The sequence below is a fragment of the Astatotilapia calliptera genome, chromosome 3 (assembly GCF_964374335.1).
Source record: "Astatotilapia calliptera chromosome 3, fAstCal68.1, whole genome shotgun sequence".
NCBI classification, from domain to species: Eukaryota; Metazoa; Chordata; class Actinopteri; order Cichliformes; family Cichlidae; genus Astatotilapia; species Astatotilapia calliptera.
The window spans coordinates 4,313,089-4,335,202 of record NC_137424.1 but is presented as its reverse complement, the minus strand read 5'-3'; the positions used below and the strand labels follow the sequence as shown (position 1 = coordinate 4,335,202).

At 43.0% G+C, this 22,114-nt stretch overlaps 1 protein-coding gene and 2 long non-coding RNA genes across 4 annotated transcripts in view; 1 reads left to right on the top strand and 2 right to left on the bottom strand.

The window, feature by feature from the left end:
• LOC145425134 (uncharacterized) overlaps positions 1–22,114 on the bottom strand; it is a 323,553-nt gene that overhangs the window by 294,211 nt on the left and 7,228 nt on the right. The window lies entirely within an intron of this gene.
• On the bottom strand, positions 492–2,842 carry LOC145425114 (uncharacterized). Its single transcript, XR_013905780.1, has 2 exons — positions 963–2,842; positions 492–707 (listed from the first exon to the last, which is right to left on the bottom strand). It is a non-coding gene; the product is annotated as an uncharacterized LOC145425114 (long non-coding RNA).
• The window catches only part of LOC145424230 (uncharacterized), a 236,558-nt gene continuing 223,653 nt past the window's right edge, over positions 9,210–22,114 (top strand). Inside the window, exons 1-4 of one of the 2 annotated variants that reach the window (XM_080297360.1) lie at positions 9,210–9,350; positions 13,466–13,571; positions 16,302–17,486; positions 17,812–18,946. In XM_080297360.1, coding sequence (XP_080153486.1) covers positions 13,554–13,571; positions 16,302–17,486; positions 17,812–18,504 — 1,896 coding nt within the window. In that variant the 5' untranslated portion in view covers positions 9,210–9,350; positions 13,466–13,553 and the 3' untranslated portion in view covers positions 18,505–18,946. Of the gene's footprint in view, positions 9,351–13,465; positions 13,572–16,301; positions 17,487–17,811; positions 18,947–22,114 lie in introns of those variants that run through there. The other variant, XM_080297362.1, reaches the window with a different exon arrangement.

Here is a 22,114-nt window from a genome sequence, read left to right as displayed (position 1 = left end):
GAATGTCTGACAGTTTTACATTCATTCTATGAACACAGTGGAAATGTTGTGTTATAGTCTCCATGTTGTTTCCAGCATCATAAATTCTTAAGTTCAGAAAATTAGATTCTTTCTTCACAGCTGAAAAACAACAACATTTATTCTCTATTGAAATCTGCATCGTCCACTCCAAAGGTCACAATCTGAAGGTAACATCTGGTTTTGTTCCCTGTGGTTAACTCTGAGCATCAGTATGGTGGGATTTATCCACTACATCCACACCACTGTGGTTCAGTGTTGTCCTGATGGAGTAACAGCAGCCAGTATGATCCAGGCTTTAGCTGCTGGGTCTCTGTGTGACCTCTCAGACTGTTTAACAGATCAGACACAAAGAGAATCAGAGCAGCTCTGTTCTTTAAAGACAAACATGAACCCACTCAGGTCACACTTTCCCCACAGATATGAGCATCACTGTCCTCAAACAGCAAATGACCAAGTCGAACATTTGGATCTTTTCTCTTTCATTGTTTTCTTTTTAATGAATCTTTGTAACAATCTGAGGATGTTTCAGGTCATATTTATCCAGGAAACACAAACATGTAAAGGAGTCATCACAGCTCTCTGACCTCGTTGCTCCAGGTTCACCACTGAAGTGTAGAGGGTGATCTTTGGACCAGTCACTCCTCACAGACAGACAGCTGGAGCCTGCAGACTGTGACCTCTGACCTCTGCAGACACAAACATGATTGAAGCAGCTGTGATCACACAGACTGCAGATAATGCAGCTGTTTCCTGTCAGTAACATCCTCTTAGATTAGAGTTCAGCTTTTTACAGGAAAACTGGACAAAACTGATTTTTGTTACAAACTCATTTTCATTTCCTCTCAGCTCACAAACACAGTCAGACAATCAACCAGAGTCAACACTGATTATAATGTCAGTGCAGAATTATTTCTGTTACTCAGTGAGTTCAGCTCTCTGACCTCGTTGCTCCAGGTTCACCACTGAAGTCTGGATTATAACCTTTGGACCCGTCACTCCTCACAGACGGACAGCTGGACCCTGCAGACTCTGCTCTGTCCTCCTCTTCCTCCATCATCATCTTCAGTCAGTCTGAGAGGTAAACCACAAACACTCAGTGAGTTCACATTAACAGGAGGAACTGAGTTACAGTCGCTGACCTCTGACCTGTCATGTGACCATGAAACCAGGTCAATATGTCTGTAGGTTCAGTCATCCAGGTCATGTGATCTAAGGAGCTTGGAGAGAAAAGAGACGTCTTTAAGTTTCTGGAAGACGTTTCATCAGAGAAGCTTCTTCAGCTCTAAAACCAAACGGTGGAGAGTCCCAGATATTTAAACCTGAGAGGGAAAGAAAGCATGTCGCTGACCCACCACTGATGTTATTTCAAGGAGGAAACTGAGAGCCTTTGCACCAGGAGCACAAACATCAGCTCCAGCAATGATCCACTGATGTGTTTTTATTCCATGTATGAATGTTGTTATTGACAGAGATGACGTTTGTGTGTCAGTGATGCAGTGACTGTTGTTGTTACCTGTACAGGCTGGTTAGACTCTATGAAACAGATCATACAGATCTCTGCATGTTAGAAGAGACTATTAAAGGTCATGAATGAGACAAAGGCAGGGAGGCGTCCTTTACAGCTAAACAGCAGAGTGAGAGAACAGCCAGCACCTCTACATTTATCACATTATACAGCACATGTATGATACTGACAGGGATGAGAAGAATTTAGTGATTCTGATCCCATCATTGATATTACTTATTGATTCTCAGTAGCTCTGCTCTGACAGTCACCACCATCACTGAGCAGCATATCAAAGACATTTGTGCACATTAACTGCATGTTGTGGCTCAAATGTTTGTGCATGTTGGAGGCATTTCCTCTTTGTTGTGATCAGTGTTGGTCATTACTCAAAACAGTCATTATTACACATATTACACAGAACACTTTGATTAAAAGTAATGGAGTACGTTACTTCATTACTCCTCATAACATTACTTTGATGTTACTGTGTGAAATGAACAAATGAGCATGTAACAACATAAAGCTGAGGTACAGCCCCACACACCAACACAGATCCTGATGAGGTCACGTGATGTTTCTCTGAGTGTTTATGAACACAAATCAAAGATGAAACAGCACAAAGACACTTCAAAGTGATTCTACTGTAGAAACATGAACAGGTAGAAACCTGCAGCCTGACTGCTCATCACTTTGTTACCTGTTCAAGTTCAGCAGCAGCAGCTCACTTTATCACGGTGCTGGTCTGGGGTCAGTGTTTACTCAGCTTTAACCTCACTCTGGGTTCTAGGTTAGCTTAGTGTTAGCATGCTGTGTGCTAGCTCAGCGTCAGAGCTCTGCAGGTGTCTCGTGTGTAAACATTAATCACAATGACAGTAAAGGAGGTAAAGGGCTGTGACGTCATCACGTACGCTGCGTCCTCTGTGGGCTCTGAGTGAACTCAAAGTACAAACTACAAGTACACAAACACGAACGTAGCTCAGAGTGGCGGACACACTCGGCCTCGTTGGTCCAGCTGTGAGTCCGTTACCGTGAACTATGGAGCGGCAGATTTGTGCTGAACTAAGCTGCACACAGCTGATGTTAGCCAGGAAACATTACACACTGACTTTAATGGAGAGACCGGAAATACAAACACACACAGTTTGTTGTGTGAAGAAATCAAACACGAGCTGAACAAACAGTAAAGTTCCTAAAGACAAACTGTTAAAGGAGGAAACAAAGCAAACTTACAGTTTCTTCACACCAACAACAAGCTCCACTCCACACCTGGACACTAAACACGGACACACAGGTGAGCTGCTTCCTGGAAGGAGGCGGGGCTCCACCTGAAGCTCAGCACAGGTGGGAGGGGCTCAGCTCTGTGTGTGCTGATGTGTTAACTTTAAAAATATGCCGTCTGACTGCTCAGACTGAGTCAGAGTAAAGTTCACATGCTGACGTGTGGAGACATGAAACCTTGTTGTAGCTGCAGGTGTGAACACACTGATCCCAGATCAGCTCTGCTGTATTTGTAACATGAACATTTCTGCTGCAAAGCTTCAAATGTTCAGCATGTTTCTCTGTTTCCAGTCTATAGATCCAGTCACACTTTCTACCTTCACCTGTGCAGTAAAGACTGAGAGCAGAGCTGAAAGCAAGCGTCCAATCAGTGAGCAGCATCAACACCTGAGCTTCATTCAGACTCTGTTATTGAAGATGTTGTTGGTACAAAGTTCATCTGCTGCTCACATGAATCCATGAAAGATTTATTTCACTGAATGTTTCTTCAAAGCTCATTTCAACCTGTTGAAGTCATGAATGAAAGTGCAGACTGAGAGTGGATCACATGATGTCTAAAGTGTGTCATGTGACATGTTCAGTATTGTCACACATGTCTAGATTGTCCCTGATATCATAACTGCTCAAACACTGATGATTATATTTGAAGAATTATTCCTGATGGCAGCAAAGTTTGAATGGAGCTCTCTGTCTGTGCTGATTTGTCGCCCTCTGGAGGTCAAAGCACAAACTGCATGATGTCACTGTAACCACCACAGTGACAGGAAGTGTTTTTATGACTGAAACACTGAAATGATGCTAACGGCTGTCGTTAGGCTCACTGACAGCAGTGCTGATGTGTTCATGTCAAACACTGGCTCAGGTCAGACTCCTTCATCCTTCTCCAGCGTGAGGCCGCCCTCAGACCCACAGGAGCTCTGACCTTTGACCTCCTGACCCTAACCATTTTAGTCTTGTTGCATCTTTAAATGCAAATCCATCCAAACTGTAGCCGAGCAAAAGAAGCTGGAAGCTGTTCTATGAATGATGTTGTTGAAGGAGCTTGGAAAGAAAAGCGTCTGGACTTCTTTAAGTTGCTTGAAGAGGGACATGGACGTCTTAACGCCCACTCACATCCTGGGACATTTGATCACAGGAAATCACATGATAGCGTGGGGCTAGATCTCACAATGGGTTCACCCAAAACCTTGGCTGATTGAGACCCACACCCGTTTTCACGGAGGAGGAGGAGTTTCACATGCTGAACATGTGACAGCCTGGTTTAAAGGGACCAAAAGTAACTGGACACCTGATTCAGTTCAGGTTTATTCATCCGCTCCAAACCACAGCAGCAGTCACCTCCAGGGAACCAGCTGATCCATGTAACTGGGGACAGACCACAGCCCAGAGCACTGGTTCATGATGTGTTTGTGGACTGTAGGTTGTTTGGATAGAGATGAGATGTACTCAGCAGTCTGTCTCTAATGTTTAATGAAATGTTCTGAAGATGATAATAACTTGTGATTTTCTTTTGAATGAATCTTTAATCGTGTTGTAGGGCCTCTGACTCTCATGAAGATTTTCACATCAATGTGCTTTTCGGAATGCGGCTCGGGCAGTGGCTGAAGCAAAAACTCGGGTGTGGGAGGAGTTCGGAGAGGCCATGGAAAAAGGCTTTCGGACTGCCTCGAAGAGATTCTGGCAAACCGTCAGGCGTCTCAGGAGGGGAAAGCGGTGCTCTACCTGCACTGTGTATAGTGCTGGCGGAGCGCTGTTGACGTCGACTGAGAAAATTGTCGGGCGGTGGAAGGAATACTTCGAGGACCTCCTTAATCCCACTGACACGTCTTCCGGGGAGGAAGCAGAGTCTGGGGATGAGGGGTGTGACCCACCGATTTCCGGGGGCGAGGTCACTGAGGCAGTTAAACAACTCCTTGGTGGCAGAGCCCCTGGTGTCGATGAGGTCCGCCCCGAGTTCCTGAAGGCTCTGGACGTTGTAGGGCTGTCTTGGTTGACACGTCTCTGCAATGTTGCGTGGAGATCAGGGGCAGTACCTGTGGACTGGCAGACCGGGGTGGTGGTCCCCATCTTCAAGAAGGGGGTCCGGAGGGTGTGTTCCAACTACAGGGGGATCACACTCCTCAGCCTCCCCGGGAAAGTCTATGCCAGGGTGCTGGAGAGGAGGGTTCGTCCGCTAGTCGAACCTCGGATACAGGAGGAACAATGCGGTTTTCGTCCTGGTCGCGGAACACTGGACCAGCTCTTTGTCCTCTCGAGGATACTTGAGGGTGCATGGGAGTTTGCCCAACCAGTCTACATGTGTTTTGTGGACCTGGAGAAGGCATTCGACCGTGTCCCTCGGGGCGTCCTGTGGGAGGTGTTGCGCGAGTATGGGGTGTCTGGCCCATTGCTACGGGCCATTCAATCCCTATACAACCGTTGCAAGAGCTTGGTTCGCATTGCCGGCAATAAGTCGGACTCGTTCCCGGTGGGTGATGGGCTCCGCCAAGGCTGCCCTTTGTCTCCGGTTCTGTTCATAATTTTTATGGACAGGATTTCTAGGCGCAGCCAAGTGGCGGAGGGCTTTCGCTTTGGTGGCCTCAGAATCTCATCTCTGATTTTTGCGGATGATGTGGTTCTGTTGGCTTCATCGGGTGAGGGCCTCCAGCTCGCACTGGAGCGGTTCGCAGCCGAGTGTAACGCAGCGGGAATGAGGATCAGCACCTCCAAATCTGAGGCCATGGTTCTCAGCCGGAAAAGGGTGGAGTGCCCACTCCGGGTCGGGGATGAGTTCCTGCCCCAAGTGGAGGAGTTCAAGTATCTCGGGGTCTTGTTCGCGAGTGATGGGAGAAGGGAGCTGGAGATCGACAGACGGATTGGGGCTGCGGCTGCAGTAATGCGGACGCTGCACCGGTCAGTCGTGGTGAAGAGGGAGCTGAGTGTAAAAGCGAAGCTCTCAATTTACCGGTCGATCTACGTCCCTACCCTCACCTATGGCCACGAGCTGTGGGTAGTGACCGAAAGAACGAGATCGCGGATACAAGCGGCGGAAATGAGCTTCCTCCGAAGGGTGGCTGGCCTCTCCCTTAGAGATAGGGTGAGAAGTTCGGCCATCCGGGAGGGGCTTAGAGTAGAGCAGCTGCTGCTCCACATCGAAAGGAGCCAGCTGAGGTGGTTCGGGCATCTGGCAAGGATGCCCCCTGGGCACCTCCTGGGTGAGGTGTTCCAGGCATGTCCCACCGGGAGGAGGCCCCGGGGCAGACCCAGGACACGCTGGAGAGATTATATCTCTCGGCTGGCCTGGGAACGCCTTGGTATTCCCCCGGACAAGCTGGAGGAGGTGGCTGGGGAGAGGGAGGTCTGGACCTCTTTGCTTAGGCTGCTACCCCCGCGACCCGACCTCGGATAAGCGGATGAAGATGGATGGATGGATGGACGTCTCTGTTCCAGAAAACAGCTTCAGCAGCCTCTGAGTCTGAACTTGGAGTTGGTTATAAGCCACAGGCCTGTGTGCACAGCAATGAGGAAATATAATGCAGTAAGTGAAACATGGATGTGTGGAACAGATTATCCCAAAGGTTGATTCTGTTCATCTGGACGTTCTCAGTGAAACATTTGGTCTCTCGGTCAGGTGACTCCTTTAGTCTCAGCTGACTGCAGCTTTCCAAACCTTTGTCACTGGATCACTCACTTCATCTCCAACGTGTCCCTGACACAGACAGCTGGAGCCGTTACAGCAAAATCATTGATCATCGTTTTTAGAACATTAGCTGGTGTTGGTGGGCAGGCTAGCAGTGCTAATTGTTAGCACTAGTTCTGCTGCTCTCCCTTTGTCTCTGTTATTGTTGGTCTTTAGTGAACAATAGAAAGTGTCTTCATGAGACTGTTGCCTAATGTTCAAATGTAGATAACACCACCTGCACCAACCTGTTACACAGCACAACCCTCTGGTGTAGCTTTGGCTGGAGCACATATTGGCAGCTCCAGTGACATCACCACTCCATGGTGACATCATCTCTACAGACTGTGGCTGTTACATATCCTCACCTGGTAATAATAAGACTGTCCTCAGCTGCACACAGCTCCAAGATGAACAAACTGAAGTAAATACAAATTAGAGTTACGATAGATTGAAATCTTGTAATCAGAGCTAATTCTTAGTGAAACTCTCACAACATCATATCATGATCCTGGGTTAGTGTCTCGGTCTCAGATCACAACATCAGCACAGGCTTGGCTTGGGTGAGGTATTGAGTGGTTCTTGTCCATGACAGCTGCAGGTACAGTGCCATCAGCCATGCTGCACCACATGTCTGCCCAGGAACATTAGTGTGGCTGAGTCTCATGTAAACATTGTGCTAAAGTGGTGGGAAAGTGGCTGCAAGCTGGCTGCACTGTGTCCAATACTCTCAGTATGATATCCACAAACCTCTGAGTGTCACAGAGTGGGCCTGTGCTCAGCTCACTGTGCCCCATTCAATTCTACTTGCATAGTTTTACAAGTAAAATTAAAAGTTGCTCAATGATAAGTTATTGTAGTAACAACTAAGTCCATGGTCATTATTTGTTAATAGTAGCTTAAAGCTTCTGCACCAATCATGGAGCAGCAGGTTTAGAGCATGTGGATCTACAAAAGTAAGTCCCAGTAAGATGGGCTGAGCCTTACATACTAGAAGAAACATGTCATTCCCAGCAGATGAAGCGCCCTTTAAAGCAGGATCTCACTTTAAACCTAAAGAACTTGCTATGAGCATGCAGTGCATTCATGGTTATTATTCATACGATTGTGGGGAGCTAATAAAGTGCAACTATCACATTACATTTTATTATTAAATTGTTGTTAACAATCCCTTCACTTCTGCTTATCTAATTCATGGTTGCAGGATGGCTGACAGCTTCCATTAGGCAGGAGGTAATGTCCATTCTGGCCACAGTGCAACCCACAATGTGTAACTGACACTATTATATTGCATTATGTCACATTGTTACATCTTTTTAATAAATGATGACAGTCAGCTGAATTTGCTGCCCCCTTGGTGGAGGGCATCAGGATCAGCAGCTGCTGCTCCATCACAAACACCACAGAAGAAGAACAACACTGGATCAGATTATCTGGACGTGTTTGACAGGGACAGTGTTCATGTTCATGGACATCAGGACAAAAACAGACGATGGAAACCTGCCAGATTTGAGCTAAACTGCTCGTTTCCATGTGTAGTCCCTGGGAGGTCACATGACCAACAAAGACACACAAGCTGTGTCCCAAAACGTCGGCTGCATCCTCGGGAGGCCGCATTTGAAGGCCGATGACGTCACAGCCAGGCGACCAAGGCTGTCCCGATTCCTCGACTCCTTCAAATGCGTCCTTCATTCCCCCGAGTTTGAAGGATGGGTCGGGTGTGTCCTTCGTGGCCCAATTCATAGCGCGGCCCAGCCAAATTTCAGCTGCCAACAATAGCGGCCGCTACTAAGTTTTAAAATTTAACGAGGGAGTACTACTTACTTACAATGAATTCCTTACACTATATAATTTTCCCGTCAGTGTTGGGGAATTCTCAATGGTGCTTGGTGCCATACCCTCAGGGACTTTAATGTTATATAAAAACACTGACAGCTCAATATCTGCCTCAGTCACTCTCCCTGATCCAGCTGAGTCAGCAGTGGGAAAAATCTGCTTTTCACAGGAACTTGGTAACAGCAATAAGAGAATACGTAGTTTATTCCAAGAAGATATCATGTCTCTCCCATATATAGAATATCTTACTGGAACCGACATGTTCCAGATATCACCTGGAAGACAGTCTGGATGATCCCATAAATATCTAATTGTGAACAAGGTGAAGGAAATCTCATATAAAATTCTTCATAAATGTGACCCAGCCAGTCACTATATGGTAACATTTAAAAGAGACATAAATACTAATTGAACTTTCTGTGGGGATCATCCAGAAACTGTGGCACATGTCTTTTGGTTCCTCTACACAGAGATTCTGGAAGAATTTAGCAGTTTTGTTATTGTCCATATTTTAAGGGAGTTTTCTTTACGATGGAAAATGTTTTATTCTGTTTCTTTAAGTTCCCCAGGAAGAATGATAAATGTTTTTTATAAAATATTTGTTAATACTTTTAGCTATTTTATATCCATGAATGTAAGTTTATTAATAAAACACCATATTTCTGCCTTTTTATAAGGATATGAATTGTACATACAATCAATTTCAGACTCAACCAACAAAAAGCCTCTCAGAACAATATTTATATGTTGATTTTTTTCGCCTACTCATATCATCATTTTTTTACTCCTGGTTCTGTATGTTCATGTTCTGTTCTTTTGTAAACTTCATCTGTTTGTATGTTGTATACTCATTGTGTTTCAATAAAGTTCGATTTAAAAAGAGGTACGTTCTAAACGAAGCTTCAGACGTCACTGATCACGTGACTCTGGCCAAACGAATCAAGCCTCGACACGGTGCTTCTGAAGCAGCGCGTTGATCTTTCTGACACACGCACCGGAGCGTCAGCTTCAAGCGGACCATCACTACGTCTCACATCTAAAGGTGTCAAGGTAACTTTGAACTGAGTTCAGTCAATCTGGAGTTTTTCCAAGTTTTCTGTTGCTCTCTGTGAGAGAAGAGCGTTAAAGGCGGGGCTCTCCAGAGTCCAGCAAAACAGGAAACCACAGCTGGGTGTGTGTAAGTGTGCAAACCAATAGAATGCATCGTGGTGGGGGGGGCATCACGGGCAAGAAAAAAATAAAATAATCGGTCGTACCCATGCTTCCCCGACGTCATGCCAGCGCATATTGGGAAATTCGTAGGCACCGATCGGTTTTCTATCAGCCATTTGCTGGGAGTAAGGGCGCCCTCCGTTTGCGAGGTGCGCCTGCTGCTGGCGGCACAGGGAGGAGAGGGCGGGGCGGCGGGGAGTCTCTGGCTGGCTGGAGCGACATCTAATAACCAACTCGCAAAACAAAATAAAAACAACAAACAGATATTATGATACAGACTTATAATCTGCACCCATGTTTTTTCTAAATTCTATAAAGTGAGCGCGAGAGCCCTCGGTGCGCCTGCGCGCTGCTGAAGTCAAAGTAAACTTTATTGTCATCTCCGCTACAGACAGTCCAGCATATAGAGAGACGAGACGACGAGGCTGCAGTTACAGCGGTGCAAGTAAACAAACAATAAATATAAGAAGAGTAAGAAAATAAATATAACTTTAGGACTCGGGGTAAAGGATCAATAACAATTTAAATTTATAATTTACAGTTTGATGATTTAAAGTCTCACACAACCCGTCAAAAGGGGCGGGGCCGGCTGCTTCCAAGTAGAGCACATTTCATTCATAATGATGTAAATCCAAGCCCATCATGGATTCACGATCTGAATCCTGGGTTGTGTGAAATCCCAGAAATCAACCTTAGACAAAGTGAATCTGTGAACTAAGGTGTAGGTCTGTTAGGTTAATTGTGCTGATCCTCGGGTTGGGGGATTTGTGTTTGTACTGCAGCGCAAAATTCAAACCAATGGAAGATGGACAACAAAAGTTCAAAGCCATCAGGTGCTCAGTTTATGTATTTATTTTTGGCCTACATCAGTAAGAAATGCCAAATTATATACACAAAGTTACAGGAATCACCACTCCTGTTATTCATGATGATTTCAGTAACATCACATAATAACATGTAACGTTATTATGTGATGTGCGTACTGTTAATGCTGATACTGTGGTGAAATTCTCTGCTTCTTTTGTGTATTCTGCATCTATTACATCAGATTGTCTTACCCCTCATATGGTTGAGAATTTTGCCAATACCCTGTTAACTACATGTTCCTCCATCCTCGACACTGTGGCACCTATTAAAATGAAGCGCCCCAGAACTTACTCACAATGTTGGTTAAGTGACTCTGTTCGCGCTCTACGACGTGCGTGTCGGCGGGATGAGAGAAGGTGGAGGAAAGATAAACTCCAGGCATCTTACGACATCCTACGTATTAGTCGCTTGAAGTTTCAAACTGCTGCCAAAATGGCTAAAGCAGCTTTTCTTTCAAAAATTATCTCTACCAATGGTAACAATCCTCGAATTTTATTTAAAATTTTTAACTCTGTGGTCAACCCCTGCCCCACTATGCCGCTGCCGTGCTCCACGGTTCTTTGCGAACAATTTTTAAATTATTTTTTAGATAAAGTCTCATCTCTTAAATCTGCTCTTCCTTTAATGACAGGCCCTGCGTTTACCCCTGACTGTTCCTCTTCCTTCTATCAGTTTGAACCCGTTTCACTCCCTACTCTTAAGCGTCTGGTTGAACAACTGAACAATACTAATCTCGTATATGATGTTCTTCCATCTCGTATAGTTAAGGACTGTTTTAGTGCAATTGGACCTAGTATATTGTCCCTTTTGAACTCTTCTTTGCTCTCTGGTTGCGTACCATCAGCCTTTAAACATGCTATAATTCAGCCTGTTCTTAAAAAAAGGAACCTCGATTATAATGATTATGCGAACTATAGGCCGATTTCCAAGCTTCCGTTCTTGGCCAAAATTCTTGAGAAGATAGTGTTGCTTCAACTCCAGGCCTACCTGGATGAGAATAGCATTAATGATAAATTCCAATTGGCCTTCAAACCACATCATAGCACTGAGTCAGCGCTGCTCCGAGTTCTCAATGACCTTCTACTAATGGCTGACAATGGACGCTCCTCGGTCCTAGTGCTATTGGATTTATCGTCGGCTTTCGATATGGTTGATCATAAAATCCTATTGGCGAGACTTGAGCACACTGTAGGCATCAAGGGTGCTGCCCTGGATTGGTTTAAATCATACCTCTCCAATCGGCTCTCCTCGGTTCACTTGGCCACTTCCTCTTCCTTCGCTGTACCTGTCTGTTGTGGTGTCCCTCAGGGATCTGTGTTAGGCCCTACTCTGTTCTCATTGTACATGCTTCCATTAAGCGCTATCTTTGAGAAATATCACATCGCTTTTCATTATTATGCCGATGACATTCAGATCTACTTTGAGTTAAATGATGACCTAGCTTTGTCCTTGAATAGTTTTCGAGAGTGCATGTGTGAGGTCAGGCAATGGCTCCTGGCAAATACTCTTATCCTTAATGATAAGGAAACTGAAATTGTGGTCTTTGGCAGTGACGTCCTTCGTGCCAAACTTCGTGATGCTTTTGGTTTTCTCACTAGCTCCTTTTCCGACACTGTTAGGAATTTGGGCGTGTTACTTGACAGCTCATTTAAACTTGATAGACAAGTGTCTGCTGTTGTTAGATCGAGTTTATACCAACTCCGCCTTATTTCTAAGGCCAGGCAGTATATCCCGCATAAAGACCTGGAAAAACTCATCCATGCCTTTGTAACTTCGAGGCTGGATTACTGCAATTCACTCTATTTTGGACTCCACTCTGCCCTCCTCCATAGATTACAGACAGTCCAAAATGCTGCTGCACGCATTCTAACCAAAACTAAGAAGTTTGCCCACATTACTCCCGTCCTAGCTGATTTGCACTGGTTGCCTGTGAAATACCGTATCCAATTTAAAATTCTGCTGTTTACTTTTAAAATCACTAATGACACAGCACCGAGCTATCTTAAGGAACTCTTAAGCTTATATGTTCCTGCTAGGGCTTTAAGATCATCCTCACAGTTACTGTTGGTGCGGCCTAGATCTCGGCTGAAGTCTAGAGGTGATCGAGCGTTTGCCCTGGCCGCACCAGAGTTGTGGAACAACCTTCCCATTGGCATTCGGGCGTCTGACTCTATTCAATCTTTTAAATCACGGCTTAAAACGTATTTGTTTAATCTTGCGTTTTCTACCGGTTAAATGCTGGCCTTGTCTGCAGTGATTTATTTTACTAATTTTCCTATCTTGCTTTTTATTTGCGCTGTGTATGTCTTATCCCCATTGTGTGTTGATGGCACAGTTATATTGTGCTATAGCTATGTGCTATAGTTATATTTTTTCTATTGGTGGCTTTTTCCTGTGAACATAATTCTACACTTTTATTTTTATGACTCTGATTATACTTGTGTTAATTTGTTTTATGTTAAGCACTTTGGCATGCCGTTGGTTTTTAAATGTGCTCTATAAATAAAGATTGTTGTTGTTGTTGTCCTGTAAGCACAGTCTGCCTGTGTCTTTTCTCTGCAAATGAACATTTTCAGCCAATATAGGTAATACATCAACATGGCTGCCGTGGCTAAGTTAGGAATATTTATAATGTCATTTCCAAAACTTGCATATGGTCTGCAATTTGTAGCAGATCTACTGACTGTCACAGAGCAGCTGGAGCAGTCTCAAATGCAGGTCAGTCCACTGCTGCCCCCTGTGGCCAAGTGCCATAGCTACTGCTGGATGAACTCCTGACACATGTGCACCTGTTTCTATGAACACATTGAGTCTGAGTGGCTGCACTTACACTGGTGCATTCAAACATATTGAAAGATGCCAGCAATGTGGATTGTCAAGACTCAAACCAATCCACATTGCTGGCGTTGCATCTTTCAATGCCAGCAATGGCAGGTATCAGTGCTCAAACCTTTTGTGTTTGTTTCCAACAAGTTGCCCACCTCGGGAAACAAAAATGTGTTCTTTTACTTGTCAGATGAACATATGAGACACTTTGACTCTTCAGTGCAGTGTGGAGCCTAACAAAGATCTGTTTTGTGTCCCAGCTGATCAGCAGGAGGAGGAGAGTCTGACGGAGCAGCAGAGGAACATTTTCAGCTACTTGGACTCAGCTCAGCCACTACAGAGGAAACAATGAGCTCAACACAGAAGGTGACAGACAGAGCAGGACCATATGACCAAAGATATTTATCACCATATACATCTGAACATTTGCCATAACCATGTAGCTGGCGATAGAATTGACACCAGACAAAATACTTTACAGCTGCACAACTTTATTAAAAACCCATCAATGTATTTTCACTGAAACAAGCAGCTGTTGTTTATGTGCATTAAAGTTATATAAAAATGTAACAGTGCAAATGCAAATTCCTCGCTGACAGTTTAACCAAAAGGCGTTTCCAGTGGAAACTGGCCGACACATCCTGAGCATAACCATGTATAATATCCACTAAACTTCAGAAGAGGTTATACAGTCGTGGCCAAAAGCTTTGAGAATTGCATAAATATTGGAACCTGGAGAAGTTGCTGCTTAAGTTTTTATAATACAGATTTGTACTTTATTTCAGATTGAACCTTTAAAGGGGCATTTCTGGACTTTTAAACACCAGTAATGTACTTTCTGAGAGTGTATCATGTAACACTATAGATCAACTTAGCTCAGAATATATAAAGCATATAAACAGTTACAGCAATATGATGCAACAAACACAGCAGCTACTGATCCAAAATACTCAAAGCTTCATAGAACTGAAACCAACATTTATTTTTAGCTCCATTCTGCTGCTGATACAGACTTTAGGTTTCTGAACATTAAACTTGTTGCTGCCTTTCATAGTGTGTAACTTGAAGGCCCTGAGTACTTTCTCCCACACTGGAAACACTGGGATGATCACATTATTTGAACATTACCTAATAAGACTGATTCAGCACAGACAGTTATGTTAAACTTTCCTAGCAGTCCTTCACAAACAGGGAACAGTCTGTCTATTCTCTCCATCTGTCAGCTGCTGCTGGCTCTTCCTCCTCCTCTTCCTCACACACTGCTGAGTTTGTCCTGGTGGATCATCAGGGCTGCAAAGCCTCACAGATGATGTGCAGCAGTGGCTCCCTCAGTCTGTCCTCACTCTGGACACTTGCAGTCGTCACACATGGAAATCAAATGTGTGATAAGCTGCAGGATTCAAACACAAGTGTAACTTATAAACACATGTTCATACTTTTATTCCACAATCAGAGAGAAAGAAACAGAGAGAGAGTGCAGGACAGACAGACAGGTGACAGTCTCAGGTGTACACACTGCTACACAACAGCACCAGAGAAGCAGGATTTAGTGTTTGTGTTATTACGAGTGTAAACAAGAAGAGTTCCAGATGGTGCAGTGGACACATGTGTGACTGCTGTGATTAAAGCATCTTTCTTTCAGCTTAACGAGTGAACCGTCAGCTCGTTCAAACACACGTTAAAGTGCGTTTGGCTCGACACCACCGAACAGAGGCAGCAATATAACACAGCTAACATTAACAGTGCAGTGGATCCTGCTTGTGCCGTGATGTTCAGGACTGCAAACCGAGCAGCATCACTGACTTTCAGCTTGTTGTGTTTGTGGATATATGACTGACTTTAATTATCCACAAAATCATCACATTCTCTGTCAGATGAAGGTCGACTATTGAACGGCGTATATTTTAAAGGCTTTAAAACCAAGTTAACGCTGAAAGTACAAACATCACTAATGTCACATAACTCTGCCGACAAGGCATAGCTATGGCTATGAAATGCTCTTTGTGTATCACTTCTTCATTATGAAAGATGTCATTAATGCACTAGTAATGTCTCATCTGGAGTATTGTTCAATCATTTGGTCAGCAGCTAATAAGACAGATCTTAACAGACTTCAGTTAGTCCAGAATAAGGCGTCCAGATTAGTGTGAAGATGTTCATACTATACTAATATTGATAAAATGCATAATAACCTTTCTTGGCTTCCTGTACAGGCTAAAATATTCTATGGCTTACTTGTAGTTCTAAAGAAAGCAATTCTGTTAAACACACCACATTTATTCTGCTCAGCTGCAGTATCCAGATGAAATACATCATCATATTACACAGTTTTCAACAAGCTGCAATTTAGTAAATGCTCGAGTTAAAAGTAACGTTTTGTAAAACTGTTACATTTAGAGCAACTTTTAAGTGGAATAAGTTGCCTTAAAAAATTAGAGAATTATTCAAAACTTCAATGAACACTTAAAAGCCGATTTACAGAGCTTTTAGTTGTTGTAAATATTGTAAGACATGATTTGTTTTTGAAATTTGTGTAATGTGCCTCAATGTTATTGATATTATTATTATTATTATTGATTGCTTATATTTGAACAATTGTGAAACCTCACTGTGGATGTAAGAGTGAAATTATGTGGATATCTTGAATCCACTTTATTGTGTAATATTTTATGTGAGTATTTGACGGAAGACGAGCAACATCTGTTGTGGAAGCTAACGGGGTTCCTTTAGAATAAACAAACATAGGATTTATTATCACTGAATAATTCTGTATAAATCTATACAAATTATAGAAATATGTAATAGGAAACAACAAAATAATCTAAATTATAAAATAATGTGTGTGTGTGTGTGTGTGTGTGTGTGTGTGTGTGTGTGTGCATGATTTTAGTGTTTGAACAGTCATGAATTATCTTTAACAGCAGGTTGGATGTAATGTGTTAGAACTACCAGCAGGTGGGGATAAGAGACCTTTAAGGTGTTTGGTGCCACGCTCCACCTTCAGGTTTAAAACTAGTGTTAATGGAGTTTGAAGGTTGAGTTTGTTCCACGACTGCATTTCACTCACTGCCTCTGTTTGTATCTCTGTCACTGCAGGACCAACATGGAGCCAGAAGTCAGCGCTCTCAGGAGGCCGACAAACCTCACAGAAGAAAGGGAGAGAAAAAACACACCTGTGACGAGTGTGGGATGGAGTTTACTCTGAAGGCTTCACTAAAACGGCATCAGGTCATCCACACTGGAGAGAGACCGTTCAGCTGTGACTTGTGTGGAAAGTCTTTTTCCTTCAAGGATGCTCTAAAAACACACCAACTCATCCACAGTGGAGTTAAAGCGTACAGCTGTGATCAGTGTGGCAGAGCTTTTACTCACAGTAGCAACTTACAGAGGCATCTAGTTACCCACTCTGGAATTAAGGCATACAGCTGTGACTTGTGTGGAAAGTCTTTTTCCTTGAAGGGTTCCCTAAAACAACACCAACTCGTCCACAGTGGAGTTAAAGCGTACAGCTGTGATCAGTGTGGCAGAGCTTTTACTCACAGTAGCCACTTACAGAGGCATCTAGTTACCCACTCTGGAATTAAGGCATACAGCTGTGACGAGTGTGGAAAGTCTTTTTCCTTGAAGGGTTACCTAAAACAACACCAACTCATCCACAGTGGAGTTAAAGCGTACAGCTGTGATCAGTGTGGCAGAGCTTTTACTTGCAGTAGCAACTTACAGAGTCATCTAGTTACCCACTCTGGAATTAAGGCATACAGCTGTGACGAGTGTGGGATGGAGTTTACTCTGAAGGCTTCACTAAAACAGCATCAGGTCATCCACACTGGAGAGAGACCGTTCAGCTGTGACGAGTGTGGAAAGTCTTTTTCCTTGAAGCGTTCCCTAAAAACACACCAACTCATCCACAGTGGAGTTAAAGCGTACAGCTGTGATCAGTGTGGCAGAGCTTTTACTCAAAGTAGCAGCTTACAGAAGCATCTAGTTACCCACTCTGGAATTAAGGCATACAGCTGTGACATCTGTGGAAAAACTTTCAGCCAGAGAGGGAGCCGAAATACACACCTACGCATTCACACCAGACATGATGTGTACTGCTGTGAACAGTGTGGCAAACAGTTTACAACAGACGCACACTTACAACAACACATGTTTACCCACACTGAGGAGAGACCTTATCAATGTGACCTGTGTGAGAAGACTTTTAAATCTCCACATTACCTGAGACAACACCAACAGATCCACACCAGAAAGAGACTCTACAAGTGCAGCTACTGTGAGGTATGTATTTATATTGTTATCTTGTCATTTTAGCCTGACTGTTTGGAACAACTCTGCTCATTAAACTGTGTTAGCATGTTAGCAATTCTACTGCATGGAAAAGCAGCTCTGAGTGATTATTCAGATTTTCCTTTCAGTTATGATTTTAGTATTACTGTAGTATTATGGTGGTAGTATTGTAGTTATTGCAGCCCAGTAAACTGAGTGTGTTAACTGAAACAGTCAAATGTAGTTGGACGTCTGCAGAGATGCTCTTTATTTCAGGCGACGTTCAGGATACAAATGTTGAAGGACTGACTTACACTGTCTTTGTGTCTTTGTTTAGAAGCAGAGCGACACAGATGGATCCAGTTCTCAAGCCTTTCATCACTGTGGTGGTGGGAAAGACTTTCATTGTGACCTCTGTGGAAAAACTTTCAGTCGGCAAAAGACCCTAAAAAGACATCAACGTAGACACACTGGAGACAAACTGAAATACTGCAAAGAATGTGGGAGAAGCTTCACCACACCAAGTGATTTAAAACAACATGAACTGATTCACAGTGGGGTTAAAAAGCACCTCTGTGATCAGTGTGGGTCATCCTTCACCACTGCATGGAAGCTTAAAACACACAAACGAGTCCACACAGGAGAGAAACCACACAAGTGCAGACACTGTGACAGAAGCTTCTCACAGTCACATAGTCGTAACATTCATGAACGTGCACACATGGAAGGAAACTACAGCTGTGACCAGTGTGACAAGAGCTTCAGGAATCTCAGTTCATACTCTGCACACAAACGATCCCACGTTACTAATAAACTGTTTCACTGTTACCAATGTGCCCAAACATTCACCTCATTGTCTGCTCTGTGCAAACATCAGCGCGATCACTCAGGGCTGAAATCACTCCCATCACTGGATCACAGTGAATCTGAAGACACAGAAAGATCCTCTGGTTTCTGTGTCAGACTCAAAAAGCTTGAGATCAGGCTCCACAGAGTTCAGATAGAATCATTTAAACTTGTGTTGAACTGAACTGGTTGCTGGGCTGAACTTCTACATACATACAGATCTACATGGGATCTTCTTTTCTGTATTTTACTGAGTCAGTTTTGTCCTTTTTTCTCTGTCCTGGTTTTGCTCGTCTGTAAATGATTGAAACTCAGTCAAATAGTTCATTGTTCTCCAGCAAAACGTTTTGGAAACTCATGTTTAACCTTTAAAACTCTGACATGTTTTAGCACACAAGGCTTCATCGGGGAGTTCACTCATGATTGGACCATGAGAACAAAGGTTTTTAGTTCTTTCAAAGAGAGTCTTGGAGATGTTTGATGTTTCTGTTTTTCTGAAACCACCTGAAAGAAAAACTATTTTTCTTGCTTTATGTAGTGTGGAAGTTTTTAATGTTTCTTCATCTGTGATGTTCTTGAATGTGTTCACGTGAAGATGGTACAAATAAACTGTCCTTTCAGCTTTAGCTCCTAATTTATTCATTATTTATGGATGTAGCACAGCAGCAGTCTCTTGATTAACACATGGAGGGCTCGGGATCTGATGGTGTCGTCTCCCTAATTTGCCCACTCAGTAAATCTCACTCATGGCCAAGAAATTGAAATAAACCTTGTTTCCCTGCTGGATAGTGATCCACTGTAACTCTGCTCCTCCTTCCTGTTTAGGATTTCTGTGGCTGAAGTAAAATTCCCTCCATCCATCACTTATCCCAGCTAACCCAAAGTGAAATAAAGTTTTGCTGGTCTTAAAAAAGCATTACAATAATGGGCATTACCAATGCAAACTGAATGATACAGAAGATGAAAGAAGAGACTTTGATCAGTTAATAAAGCTCATGATCTGGATTCATTGTGGCTGCTACACAGATACTTCTGGGTCACTTCTCTCAGTTAGGAACCTTCCTCACCAAACTGACTGTTGGACCACACCCCTGGTTTCATGAGAAATTGTTTCAGCCATGATTTCTCTTCCTGTATTTCAGAGTAAAGACTGAAGTGACAAATGGAAGCATGTTTAAAAAACACAATGTGAGAGAGACGTTGAGGTCCTTAGAAGTTACCCTGGGTTTTTCTGTCACCCTGCTAGATGTTACACACCTTGTTATTGGACTGATTTCTACTGCTGGACTACTCTTGCGGAGAGTAACAATACTCTTACTAATTAGCTCCCTTTCACACCTTTGGGGATATTTATTTTTGTGTTTGCAGCGCTGTGAGCCAGAACAGCGAGAGAAAAATCTGCAACAGCGACGAGCCGAATGCTTACGTGAATCGCAGCAGCTGCACATGTGCTACGCTGAATTAGAGGATATCTTTGCTCTGGATTTCTATTTCTACTTTTTCATTTCTATATGATTCTTCTTGCATCTAAACAAAGATGATTCAATTTGCTAAATGTTGATGGCTCTTCGTGCTCAGGTGTAAATGAGACGTAATATTTGCTCTTGGTTTGGTTCTCCTGTACAGAACCTTGCAGTACAACAGAAACCTAAAAACATTATTTGTAGTTGTTATTCTTAGTTGTTCTGCTGCCTAAATACCACAGGGTCTGATTATGAAGTTATTGAGCTGCACATACTTTACGACCTGCTTAAGTTCGAGGTCACAGCGTCTGTAGAGCAGCTGGAACATAATGAAGTCTACAAGGTTAAAGTTTTCTCTTCAGTTATTGTTCTTTCTGCTGCTTGGTTTGATGGATCTGAGAGCTTTTGTTTTTATTATTGTTATTATAATCATCATTAATATTTTACTCTCTAGAAGCTTTAAAATAGTGTTTGTGTTTGAAAAAATTGATTTAAGAATTGAACAGAAACATCTGTCCTTCTGAAAATCGCCCAAAGGCACGGAGACAAAGTCAAAGGATGCAACCTGTAACTTTCTCTTCCTTCATGTCAGGACCATCATCCATGATTTATATAAAATGCATATAGCAACAGTAGCACTTTAGTTTGGACTTTATGATTTCTGTAACTGGAAAATATTATTTTGTTTAAAAGGGCGACATTAACATTAAAATAAATGAAAGAAGCTTCAGCTGAGAGCTTCATGCAGTCATCATCAGCAGCTCATAGCAGTCACAGCTCTTTATTACGCAGCTTTGCAGGAATTAAAGTGGCTGAAGTGTCAGAGTTTGTGTGAGAAGCTGCTTCATGGACAGCTGCACACACGTCTTTATTATTTCTTCATAAATCAAACACACAGGTTTGTCTGTAGATGATTTAAAGTGTGTCGTTGTGCAGTTAAAGCTGTTTGTGTGACGCCCTGACCTCCTGTGAATGAAACAGCCAATCAGATCCATCAGAGAGAGAGCAGGAAGTGTTGTGTGTTTGTGACAGAACAAGGAAACAGTGATGATGATGAACATAAAGGTCCTCTGATGTTTCCTGTTACAGTAACGCTTGTTCATCTGTTGCTCTCCTACACTTTCCTATAAATAAAGGAGAAAAAGTGCGTTTAGTTTCATTTCCTACAGCTCAGAGTTACACTTCACATTCCTGCTGTCACATCAAAAAGCTTCACTTTGGTCCAACATCTACATGTTAACATGAAACACAGACAGACTCAGAACATCTGGAACATCTGCACTTTGACCCAAAGTGCTATAGCCAGGATATTTTCTACATATTTCTTATGTTGGACCTGTTTGAACTGTAAACGACCTGTAATCATCTGTAAATGGTGTGAGAAACACTGAGGCCACCTACAGGGCAGCTGGGGAACAGCAGGGATCTGAAATCATATGAGACGTTAGTGAGTGAGAAGAACAAACGGACTTAAGATGGCTCGAAGTGATCAAAGTTGATCTAAAACAGAAGATGAATCCACTGATTCTTTGTAAAGTTCATCTGCTGCTTACATGAATCCATGAAAGATTTATTTCACTGAATGTTTCTTCAAAGCTCATTTCAACCTGTTGAAGTCATGAATGAAAGTGCAGACTGAGAGTGGATCACATGATGTTTGAGGTGTGTCATGTGACATGTCCAGTATTGTCACACATGTCTAGATTGTCCCTGATATCATAACTGCTCAAACACTGATGATTATATTTGAAGAATTATTCCTGATGGCAGCAAAGTTTGAATGGAGCTCTCTGTCTGTGCTGATTTGTCGCCCTCTGGAGGTCAAAGCATAAACTGCATGATGTCACTGTAACCACCACAGTGACAGGAAGTGTTTTTAAATGATGAAATATGTCAGTGATGCTGATAGTGTGTTCATCACAGACGTTCAGGCTTCGTGTTGACATGAATCAAAGTGAAAGCAGAGAAACTGGAATGAATCAGGTGTTTTTACCTGGTGTAAATGGCAACACATTAAAGGTGTATAGACAGTAGAGATGTTTTAAAAATCTTAACAGTTCAGTAGCAGCGCCTCGCTCGTCACTTCTCACGGTAGATGACTTTAAACTATGGCCCGATGTTAGCTACATCCACATTATTAATGACTTGTATTTTCCGAAGGCGTTGTTGGCGAGGAATTGTGTAATTATAAGAGCACCGAGGCGTATAATTACCTGCACAGCAACAACATTGATAAAGTACTGCTCAACAAACAAGACGACTTTATTTTTCTTAAAGCACCTGTAGAGCCGAGCCAGAACGCTAATCAGGCTAAACACTTAGCATGGCTAA